Genomic DNA, 12,709 nt, shown 5'->3' with positions numbered 1-12,709 from the left:
AGAGATTTGGGAAAAAATCCCCAAAGTTGATGGGGCTATTTCTACTCTTGCTAAATGTACCACTATTCCTATGGAAGATAGTACTTCCTTTAAGGATCCTTTAGATAGGAAGCTTGAATCTTATCTAAGGAAGGCCTATTTATATTCACGTCATCTTCTCAGACTTGCAATTTCTTTGGCTGATGTTGCGGCTGCATCAACTTTCTGGTTGGAGAATTTAGGGCAATAGGAATTGGATTCTGAATTATCTAGCATTATTCGCTTACTGCAATATGCTAATCATTTTATTTGTAATGCCATTTTTGATATTATCAAAATTGATGTTAGATCCATGTCTTTAGCTATATTAGCTAGAAGAGCTTTGTTGCTTAAATCTTGGAATGCTGATATGACATCTAAATCTAGATTACTATCTCTTTCTTTCCAAGGTAATAATTTATTTGGTTCTCAGTTGGATTCTATTATTTCAACTGTCACTGGGGGAAAGGGTGTTTTCCTGCCTCAGGATAAAAAAACCTAAGGGTAAATCTAAGGCTTCTAACCGTTTTCGTTCCTTTTGTCAGAATAAGGAACACAAACTCAATCCTCCCCCCAAGGAATCTGCTTCCAATTGGAAGCCTTCCTCAAATTGGAATAAATCCAAGCCATTTAGGAAACCAAAGTCAGCCCCTAAGTCCGCATGAAGGTGCGGACCTCATTCCAGCTCAGCTGATAGGGGGCAGATTAAGGTTTTTCAAGGATATTTGGATAAAATCTGTCCAAAATCAATGTATTCAGAACATTTTCTCTCGCGTATCCCAGTAAATCCAGTAGAAGCTCAGGCTTTCCTGAAGTATGTTTCAGACCTGAAGTCTTCAGGGGTAATCATGCCAGTTCCTTTTCAGGAACAAGGTTTGGGGTTTTATTCAAATCTATTCATTGTCCCAAGAAAGGAAAATTTATTCAGACCAGTTCTGGATCTGAAAATTTTGAATCGTTATGTAAGAGTACCAACTTTCAAGATGGTGACTATAAGGACTCTTCTGCCTTTTGTTCAGCGAGGACATTATATGTCCACAATAGACTTGCAGGATGCATACCTTCATATTCCGATTCATCCAGAACATTATCAGTTTCTGAGATTCTCTTTTCTAAACAAGCATTACCAATTTGTTGCTCTTCCATTTGGCCTAGCAACAGCTCAAAGAATCTTTTCAAGGTTGTGGGTGTCCTACTCTCTTTAATCAGAGAACAGGGTATTGCGGTGTTTCCTTATTTGGATGATATCTTGGTACTAGCTCAGTCTTTACGTACTGCAGAATCTCACACAAATCAAATAGTGTTGTTTCTTCGGAAACATGGTTGGAGGATCAATTTAACAAAAAGTTTCTTGATTCCTCAGACAAGGGTCACCTTTTTAGGTTTCCAGATAGATTGTGTCCATGACTCTGTCTCTAACAGACAAGAGACGTTTAAAATTGGTTGCAGCCTGCCGGCACCTTCAGTCTCAGTCATACCCTTCAGTGGCTATGTGTATGGAAGTTTTAGGTCTCATGACTGCAGCATCGGACGTGATCCCCTTTGCTCGTTTTCACATGAGACCTCTACAGTTTTGTATGCAGAACCTATGGTGCAAGGATTATACAAAGATATCACAATTAATATCCTTAAATCCCAATGTACGAAACTCTCTGACGTGGTGGATAGATCACCATCGTTTAGTTCAAGGGGCTTCTTTTGTTCAGCCAACCTGGACTGTGATCACAACAGATGCGAGTCTTTCAGGTTGGGGAGCTGTTTGTGGATCTCTGACAGCACAAGGGGTTTGGAAATCTCAAGAGGCGAAATTACCAATAAATATTTTAGAACTCCGTGCAATTCTCAGAGCTCTTCAGTTTTGGCCTCTGTTAAAGAGAGAACCGTTCATTTGTTTTCAGACAGACAATATCACAACAGTGGCTTATGTCAATCATCAGGGTGGGACTCACAGTCCCCAAGCTATGAAAGAAGTATATCGGATACTTGCTTGGGCGGAATCCAGCTCCTGTCTAATCTCTGCGGTGCATATCCCAGGTGTAGACAATTGGGAGGCGGATTATCTCAGCCGCCAGACTTTACATCCAGGGGAGTGGTCTCTCCATCCAGATGTATTTTCTTAGATTGTTCAAATGTGGGGTCTTCCAGAGATAGATCTCATGGCCTCTCATCTGAACAATAAACTTCCCAGATACCTGTCCAGGTCCAGGGATGTTTAGGCGGAAGCAGTGCATGCGCTGACACTTCCTTGGTGTTATCATCCTGCTTACATTTTCCTGCCTCTAGTTCTCCTTCCAAGAGTGATCTCCAAAATCATCATGGAACAATCATTTGTCTTGCTGGTGGCTCCAGCATGGCCACACAGGTTTTGGTATGCGCATCTGGTTCGGATGTCCAGTTGCCCGCCTTGGCCACTTCCGTTACGGCCAGACCTACTATCTCAAGGTCCGCTTTTCCATAAGGATCTCAAATCATTAAATTTGAAGGTATGGAGATTGAACGCTTAGTACTAAGTCATAGAGGTTTCTCTGACACAGTGATTAATACTATGTTACAACTCGTAAATCTGTCTCTAAAAAGATTTATTATAGAGCTTGGAAGACTTACATTTCATTGTCTTCTTCTCATAAATTCTCCTGGCATTCTTTTAGAATTCCTAGAATTTTACAGTTTCTCCAGGATGGTTTGGATAAGGGTTTGTCTGCAAGTTCCTTGAAAGGACAAATCTCCGCTCTTTCTGTTTTATTTCACAGAAGGATTGCTATACTTCCTGATATACACTGTTTTGTACAGGCTTTAGTTCGTATTAAGCCTGTCATTAAATCAATTTCTCCTCTTTGGAGTCTTAATTTGGTTCTGAAGGCTCTACAGGCTCCTCCATTTGAACCTATGCATTCTTTGGACATTAAACTACTTTCTTGGAAAGTGTTGTTCCTTTTGGCCATCTCTTCTGCTAGAAGAGTTTCTGAGCTATCTGCTCTTTCTTGTGAATCTCCTTTTCTGATTTTTCATCAGGATAAGGCAGTTTTGCGGACTTCTTTTAAATTTTTACCTAAGGTTGTGAATTGTAACAACATTAATAGAGAAATTGTTGTCACTTCCTTATGTCCTAATCCTAAGAATTCTTTGGAAAGATCCTTACATTCTTTGGATGTGGTAAGAGCTTTGAAATATTATGTGGAAGCTACTAAAGATTTCAGGAAGACTTCCAGTCTATTTGTTTTATTTTCTGGTCCTAGGAAAGGTCAGAAGGCTTCTGCTATTTCCTTGGCTTCTTGGTTGAAACTTTTGATTCATCAAGCTTATTTGGAGTCGGGTCAGGCTCTGCCTCAGAAAATTGCAGCTCATTCTACAAGATCAGTCTCCACTTCGTGGGCTTTTAAGAATGAAGCTTCAGTTGATCAGATTTGCAAAGCGGCAACTTGGTCCTCTTTGCATGCATACTGTTTTGATGTATTTGCTTCTTCGGAAGCAGTTTTTGGTAGAAAAGTTCTTCAGGCAGCCGTTTGATTTTTCTGCTTTTGATTTAAGTTTTTTTCTTTCAATTATGATAATAAACTTATTTTTTTGGGTTGTGGATTAATTTTTTCAGCGGAAAATGGCTGTTTTTATTTTATTCCCTCCCTCTCTAGTGACTCTTGAGTGGAGATCCATATCTTGGGTATTGCTATCCCATACGTCACAAGCTCATGGACTCTTGCCAATTACATGAAAGAAAACATAATTTATGTAAGAATTTACCTGATAAATTCATTTCTTTCATATTGGCAAGAGTCCATGAGGCCCACCCTTTTTTATGGTGGTTATGATTTTTTGTATAAAGCACAATTATTTCAAAATTTCTTTTGTTGATGCTTTCTACTCCTTTCTTTATCACCCCACTGCTTGGCTATTCATTAAACTGAATTGTGGGTGTGGCAAGGGGTGTATTTATAGGCATTTTGAGGTTTGGGAAACTTTTCCCCTCCTGGTAGTATTGTATATCCCATACGTCAGTAGCTCATGGACTCTTGCCAATATGAATGAAATGAATTTATCAGGTAAGTTCTTACTTAATTATTTTTTTTGGTCCAGGCCTGGACTCTATCATATCCATGGTCACGGGGGCAAGGGTGCCTTTCTACCGCAGGATAAGAAGAATAAACTTAAGGGTCCTAATTTTCGTCCCTTTCTTCGGACAAGTCACAAAAACAGCAGCAGCCTGCCGTGAAACACAAGCAGTCCAAGGGATCTTGGAAGCCATCTCAGTCTTGGAATAAAGCCAAGCAGAGCAAGAAGCCCGCCGAGACTAAGTCAGAATGAAGGAGCGGACCCCGATCTGTCTGTGGATCTCGTAGGGGGCAGACTATCTCTTTTCGCGAAGGCTTGGATGAGAGACGTACTGGATCCTTGAGTCTTTATCTGGACTACATCCTGGTCCAGGCTCTGTCCTACCGGCTGGCAGAGGACCATTCGAGAGCTCTTCTTCTTCGATCTCATGGATGGAAGATAAACTCAGGAAAGAGTTCTCTGGTTCCCAGCACCAGAGTGCAGTCCCTTGGCAGGATAATAGACTCCATATCCATGAAGATATTTCTGGCAGACTAGAGACATTGCAAAATTGCCTCCAGCTGTCTTGCCCTTTAGACCTCCTCAAGGCCATCGGTGGACCGGTATATGGAGGCGATTGGGCTCATGGTATCCAGTATAGATGTCATTCCATTCGCCAGGTTCCATCTTAGACCTTTTCAGTTGTGCATGCTGAGACAATGGAACAGCGATCACTCGGATCTATCCGAACAGATCTCTCTGGACAACCGGTCGAGGGAATCCCTCTCTTGATGGCTCTGTCCAGATCAGCTGTCCCACGGGACATCCTTCCTGAGACCATCCTGGGAGATTGTAACCACGGATGCGAGCCTCTCAGGATGGGGAGCTTATTAGGGTGCCAGGAAGGCACAGGCAGGTGGAATTGGTAGGAGTCGCTTCTTCCGATCAACATCCTGACACTTTGAGCGATCTTCAACGCTCTGATGGCTTAACTCATTCGGGGTTCGTCCAAATTCATCAGATTCCAGTCGGACAACATTACCTCAGTGGCTTACATCAACCATCAAGGGGGGGACAAGAAGCACCCTAGCCATGAGGGAAGTCTCTCGGATTCTGGAATGGGCAGAGATCCACAACTGCTCGCTGTCAGCGATCCACATCATAGGTGTGGACAACTGGGAAGCGGATTTTCTCAGCAGACAATCGTTTCATCCTGGGAAATGGTCTCTTCACCCTAAAGTGTTTGCAGAGATTTGCAACAGATGGGGGACTCCGGAGATAGATCTCATGGTGTCTAGACTCAACTTCAAGGTACCCGGATACGGGTCGCGGTCCAGGGATCCCTAGGCAAAACTGATAGATGCCTTAGCAGTGCCTTGAGGATTCAACCAAGTTTACATATTTCCACCGTTACCACTTCTACCTCGAGTAGTGGCCCGCATCAAGCAGGAGCAAGCATTAACTATTCTGATTGCTCCGTCGTGGCTGCGGAGGTGTGGAGGACCTAGTTACTCTGGTGTGAGACTCGTGGATATCCCTGGCATAAGGTTAGGGAATCCAGGATCCTTTCCTTCCTCCTGGACGGTTTGGAGAAGGGACTTGCGCAAGTTCCTTAAAGGGACAGATTTTAGCTCTATCTGTGTTGTTACACAAGAAGCTCGCTGCGCTTCCTGATATACAGTCTTTTGTGCAGACTCTATCCAGGATCAGGCCTGTGTTTAGACAGGGTTTTGCAGAGGGCTCCGTTTTGAGCCTATGCATTCTTTTGACATTAAAATTCTGTTCTTTTTTCTGGCTATTGATTTGGCACGCAGAGTCTGAGTTGGCGGCCTTGGAATGTGAGCCTCCTTACCTGGTTTTTCATGCCGATAAGGCTGTCCTTCGTACTGGGTTGCGATTTCTCCCTAAGGTTGTGTCTAATCGCAACATTAATCAGGAGATTGTAGTTCCTTCCTTGTGTCCTAACCCTTCTTCGAAGTAACGGTTACTTCATAACTTGGATGTGGTTCGAGCTTTGAAATTCTATCTTCAGGCTACGAGGGATTTCAGACAGACTTCAGCATTGTTTGTTGTCTATTTGGGAAAGCATAAGGGGCAGAAGGCTTCTTCCACTTCTATCTTTTTGGCTGAGGAGCATGATTCGCTTGGCTTATGAGACAGCGAGACATAAGCCACCTCAGAGGATTACGGCTCACTTAATTAGAGCTGTGGCTTCTTCTTGGGCCTCCAAGAATGAGGCCTCTATGGAGCAGATTTGTAAGACGGCTACCTGGTCCTCCTTACATACTTTTTTAAAGTTTTACAAATTTTACGTTTTTGCTTCAGCTGAAACAGCTTTTAGGAGAGAGGTTTTGCAGGCTGTGGTGCCCTCAGAATAGGGTCTGCCTCCTTTTGTACCCTCCCGTTTTCATTCAGTGTCCTCTAGAGCTTGGGTATTTGTTTCCCACAAGTAATGAATGAAGCCGTGGACTCTCCTCGTATTAAGATGGAAAACATAAATTATGCTTACTTGATAATTTCATTTCCATCTGTACGAGGAAAGTCCACGGCTCCCGCCTGGTTCTCCGTTGGGCGGACCTAAATTTCTTTTATTTTCTTCTGGCACCATTTATACCCTGATATTTCTCCTACTGTTCTTTGTTCCCTCGGCAGAATGACTGGGGGATGAGGGGAATGGGGAAGGTATTTAAGCCTTTGGCTGGGGTGTCTGCCTCATCCTGGTGGCCAGGTTCTGTATTTCCCACAAGTAATAAATAAAGCTGTGGACTCTACTCGTACAGATGGAAATTAAATTATCAGGTAAGCATAATTTGTTTTTTTTATTAAAATTGGTTTTAATTAAATATGTAATATACCTCTACTTCCCTCTACATAATGAAATTCTCAGAACTCTATTCCATCAAACATGCAAAATAATCTTTTATTTTATTTTTTTCTTTCATGTGTTTTTAAAGCAGTACAGAGAAGTTAAAATGAAAATATAACCTTTCTATTCAGAAGAGTGCTACACCATATTCAGATGTGCGGAATACTTGAATCACTAAATGAGTTAAAACAAGCCCTTCTTATTGTTGACCTTCTATTTGTTTTACACAGATAATGTATGCAGATTGCCTCTGAAAATGATAGCATGGAAAAAGTACAGTTGTACGGTATACTGTATTTCTAGGTATGCCCCATTACTTGAACAATGCAGCTTACGATGTTGAAATAATCATTTGCTCTGATTGCAGATTGTAGTATTATCTTTTCTGGTACAAATGTGTTTTGTTTATTTGATACTCCTGCTGCTTTAGAATATTTTATGAATAGGTGCAGGTTTTATATGAAACTTTTCATCTCTTAGTGCATTATGTATTTGTATGATGGCAAAAAACATGTGATGCGCATTATTATTTTTGAAATGCGAGTCAAATTGCAATTCATAAATTATCCAAAGCCATGCTCTTCAGTCATAGCCACACTTACCAGACCAGATTAAATCTGTATGTAGACTTATGCAAAATAGATACATTTTAAAGTCTGTGTTGTGCTTGGAAAGGTCTTTACTCCTTTTGTGTACAAGTACATTTTTATGTCTAAGTTAATATCAATTATTTGATATAAACATGTCTTATGGTAATCCATTTAATTTTTTTATTTTTTTTTACTTCTAGAGTTGCTGGCCATCCGTTGGCACAGAATGAACGATGCCTTCACATGTTTTTACAAGATGAAGTAATAGACAAAAACTACACACCGTCCAAAATAAGACATGCTTAACTACCTGGAAATGAACTGAAATACTCTGACTAAAACATTGTTTTAATATGCATATCCCCGGCATGTTAGCAATCTGCTGTAATAAATCTAACATACTAACAACATCTATTATATATCTTTACATATATTTTTAATATTGTCTGCTTCCATTTGTTTTACTTAACTGGTTTCTAAAATAAAATTAAAAAAATACCTGATTTTGACTTAACTAGCCAGCAATACATTCCCCTGGCTTCAAAGTTTGCCATATGTTCTTTCACAATAATAATGTTATTTTGCTACAATATATGTATAAAGCATTCTGATGACGTTGATACGAGCATCTAAAGTCTAATAATTGTGTACAGATTAAGTGCTTTCAACAAGCCAGACATTTTTGTGGCATATTAAACCTTAACAGCTATGATGTTGCACTTAGATATGGAAATACATACTGGTCTCTTGTTAGAGCCTTCCTTGCATTAGAATTCCAGCAATACTTTTAAATTAATTATTGGTTCTTTATTTTGTGTTCTACAAATGTGCTCTCTTAAAGTGTAATGGACACAACCTTTCCATGTAACCAATTTGACCATCGAGCTAAGGATTTTTATATTGTGGACTGTTAGTCTCTTATCATTTCCTTCACTACTGTGATTGTCACTCTAATTTTTTTTTTATATGTCCTTTTCAACAGTTAAGGGGACATTAAACTCAAAATGAATTATGCATAGTAAAACAAATTTGTATCGTATTATTTTTTTTATTCCCTGCGTTTTCTGAATTTAACTCTTCTCAGTGAGGTTAAAATGTATTCTGCATAACGCAGAAGCCTGAGTTTACATTGTTGTACTCTTTGGTTAATCAGTGCAGGAGCTTAGTATATCTATCCCTAATTGGCTATGTAAAATAAGATACAATAAACATATTCAAGGTTTTTTTTTTTAATGGGTTTGTCCCTGGACTGTAAAGCAATGCATATTATGATAAGAAAATTAAAGCTTTAAATGTTTTTGAAAAATGCATATTTATGTAGATATTTTGCAAACTGGTGCTTATTTGCTGATATGTGTTATGCATATCTAAAAATTACTTAAATATCCATTTAACCGTTTTTTGGAATGCAGGGCACTTATATAACACGTTAATGATATAATAAGCACATTACATTTGAACTCTGTCTTGCAAAATATCTTAATATAGATGTTAAGCCACCTGTAACCTTTCACTGAATATATTTTCTCTTGCACATTGCTTCTTGTGGTTGTGCTGACACAGGACATCTCTCCAACACTATGAATGTATAAGGAAGACTGGTTCACAGATCAGCCATCTTTAAAGCTTGCAGAGAGACTTTATACTAAACACTATGGGGAAATTATGAACGTAAAATACATTTATACAATTTTGTGTAAAATTACATTTTTGAAATAAAATTGTTAAAGACTGTTGTATTTCTTAGAAACATTTATGACATCTCAAAATAAGGAACAGCTGTATTTTATAAAAAATTAGGCCTGTGCGTTCAGAGGTTTTGGATGCCTTAGAGTGTGGATTAAGATGCCCACTCACGGTGTTCAACTTTTCGGGGGCTGGATTCCTTCTTGTGAAAGTACAACACACTAAGATCTGTGCAAATCCAGATCCTAGTGTGTTGCACTTTCACAAGCAGAAATCTGGCTCCGAAAAGAGCCGAACGCCGCAAGTGGCCGCTGCCTTCTGCATTTGGAGGCATCCGAAACCTCAGAATGCACAGGCCTAAAAAATTGTATACTCTCATTTCCCATATTTTAATGTCCACTATGTAACAATTTAAAAGGTGATTAAACTGTACTACTTAAATTGATGGTTAATTCACCTAAGTAATTTTGCATATTTTGAAAGTACTTTTAATTATAAGCATATTAATGTGCTTATTTATGTCCCGAACACAATAAATCTTTTGTAAGACCCCCTTTTTATTTGGCTCCGTTATCGGCTTCAATGCTGCCTCTGTCTCACAATTTCTTATACTTCTGTTTAACAGGCAGCTGTTGCAGTCAATAGGAACTGCACCATATGCCCTATGTAAGCTACTGCCAGCACCCTACCGTGCTGGTAACTTGAAGCTGACTCAGCCATGAAGTAGAACTGTGTGCTACGGTAAAGCAGATTCACTGTTTAATCTGAGCAAATAGCGTAGGGGACTTCACTTGCGCAGTTCTACTTCACGGCTGAGTCGCATGAGAGCGTGCTGGCAGTGTCTTATATAGGGTGTATGGTGCAGCTACTATTGGCTGCAACAGTTGCCTGTCAAACAGAAGTATAAGAAATTGTGAGACAGAGGCAGCATTAAAGCAGGTAACAGAGACGAATAAAAAGGCGGTCTTCCAAAGATTTATTGTGTTTGGGACATAAATAAGCACATTGATATGCTTTCAATTAAAAGTACTTTAAAAATATGCAAAATTAGTTAGGTGAATTTACCATCACTTTAAACTTAGATAGTATCAGCTGACTGGTTTGCCTTTATCACTTTTTTTGGAACTGTTGAATACTTTAAACAGCAATATCTAGCTAAAATGTATGCATAAATTATTAATTTGCTAAATAGTTTAAATTAGACATCTAAAATGTGTGATTCGACATCTGAATTTCTTTCATGTAATTGGCAAGAGTCCATGAGCTAGTGACTTATGGCAAAGTTTCCCAAACCTCAAAATGCCTATAAATATACCCCTCACCACACCCACAATTCAGTTTTACAAACTTTGCCTCCCTATGGAGGTGGTGAAGTAAGTTTGTGCTTGATTTTTCTTCTATGATAAGCGCTTCTCAGCATTTTGAAGCTACAGTGTTAGTCAGAGGGATGTGAAGAGAGTATCGCCTATTGATTTTATGGTTTCCCTCACGGGAAATCTTTTCAAGGGTTCTCTGTTATCGGTCGTAGGGATTCATCTCCTACCTCCCTTTTCAGATCAACAATATACTCTTATATACCATTACCTCTGCTGATACTTTTTCAGTACTGGTTTGGCTATCTGCTATATGTAGATGGGTGTCTTTCAGTAAGTATGTATCATTATTTAAGACACTCTAAGCTATGGTTTGGCGCTTTATGTATTAATATAAAGTTTTAAATATATGTATTTCTCCAACATAGGTGTGTCCGGTCCACGGCGTCATCCTTACTTGTGGGATATTCTCCTCCCCAACAGGAAATGGCAAAGAGCCCAGCAAAGCTGGTCACATGATCCCTCCTAGGCTCCGCCTACCCCAGTCATTCTCTTTGCCGTTGTACAGGCAACATCTCCACGGAGATGGCTTAGAGTTTTTTAGTGTTTAACTGTAGTTTTTATTATTCAATCAAGAGTTTGTTATTTTGAAATAGTGCTGGTATGTACTATTTACTCAGAAACAGAAAAGAGATGAAGATTTCTGTTTGTATGAGGAAAATGATTTTAGCAACCGTAACTAAAATCCATGGCTGTTCCACACAGGACTGTTGAGAGCTATTAACTTCAGTTGGGGGAACAGTATGCAGTCTCTTGCTGCTTGAGGTATGACACATTCTAACAAGACGATGTAATGCTGGAAGCTGTCATTTTCCCTATGGGATCCGGTAAGCCATGTTTATTACGATCATAAATAAGGGCTTCACAAGGGCTTATTAAGACTGTAGACTTTTCTGGGCTAAATCGATTCATTATTAACACATATTTAGCCTTGAGGAATCATTTTATCTGGGTATTTTGATATAAGAATATCGGCAGGCACTGTATTAGACACCTTATTCCTTACGGGCTTTCCCAAAGCATAAGCAGAGCCTCATTTTCGCGCCGGTGTGGCGCACTTGTTTTTGAGAGGCATGGCATGCAGTCGCATGTGTGAGGAGCTCTGATACTTAGAAAAGACTTTCTGAAGGCGTCATTTGGTATCGTATTCCCCTTTGGGCTTGGTTGGGTCTCAGCAAAGCAGATACCAGGGACTGTAAAGGGGTTAAAGTTTAAAACGGCTCCGGTTCCGTTATTTTAAGGGTTAAAGCTTCCAAATTTGGTGTGCAATACTTTTAAGGCTTTAAGACACTGTGGTGAAAATTTGGTGAATTTTGCACAATTCCTTCATGTTTTTTCGCAATTGCAGTAATAAAGTGTGTTCAGTTTAAAATTTAAAGTGACAGTAACGGTTTTATTTTCAAACGTTTTTGTACTTTGTTATCAAGTTTATGCCTGTTTAACATGTCTGAACTACCAGATAGACTGTGTTCTGAATGTGGGGAAGCCAGAATTCCTATTCATTTAAATAAATGTGATTTATGTGATAATGACAATGATGCCCAAGATGATTCCTCAAGTGAGGGGAGTAAGCATGGTACTGCATCATTCCCTCCTTCGTCTACACGAGTCTTGCCCACTCAGGAGGCCCCTAGTACATCTAGCGCGCCAATACTCCTTACTATGCAACAATTAACGGCTGTAATGGATAATTCTGTCAAAAACATTTTAGCCCAAATGAACACTTGTCAGCGTAAGCGCGGCTGCTCTGTTTTAGATACTGAAGAGCATGGCAACGCTGATACTAATATCTCTGTAGGGCCCCTAACCCAGTCTGATGGGGCCAGGGAGGTTTTGTCTGAGGGAGAAATTACTGATTCAGGGAACATTTCTCAACAGGCTGAACCTGATGTGATTGCATTTAAATTTAAGTTGGAACATCTCCGCATTCTGCTTAAGGAGGTATTATCCACTCTGGATGATTGTGACAAGTTGGTCATCCCAGAGAAACTATGTAAAATGGACAAGTTCCTAGAGGTGCCGGGGCTCCCAGAAGCTTTTCCTATACCCAAGCGGGTGGCGGACATTGTTAATAAAGAATGGGAAAGGCCCGGTATTCCTTTCGTCCCTCCCCCCATATTTAAAAAATTGTTTCCTTTGGTCGACCCCAG

At 39.8% G+C, this 12,709-nt stretch overlaps 1 protein-coding gene across 1 annotated transcript in view; it reads left to right on the top strand.

The window, feature by feature from the left end:
* SNX3 (sorting nexin 3) overlaps nucleotides 1-9,239 on the top strand; it is a 184,372-nt gene extending 175,133 nt beyond the window's left edge. Inside the window, exon 4 of the mRNA XM_053710608.1 lies at nucleotides 7,701-9,239. Coding sequence (XP_053566583.1) covers nucleotides 7,701-7,806 — 106 coding nt within the window. The 3' untranslated portion in view covers nucleotides 7,807-9,239. The remainder of the gene's footprint in view (nucleotides 1-7,700) is intronic.
* Nucleotides 9,240-12,709: the final 3,470 nt, after the last annotated feature.

This window comes from Bombina bombina, chromosome 4 (genome assembly GCF_027579735.1).
Source record: "Bombina bombina isolate aBomBom1 chromosome 4, aBomBom1.pri, whole genome shotgun sequence".
Lineage (NCBI taxonomy): Eukaryota > Metazoa > Chordata > Amphibia > Anura > Bombinatoridae > Bombina > Bombina bombina.
Note: the sequence above shows the minus strand (reverse complement) of the source record. Positions and strands in the feature narration are given on the sequence as shown.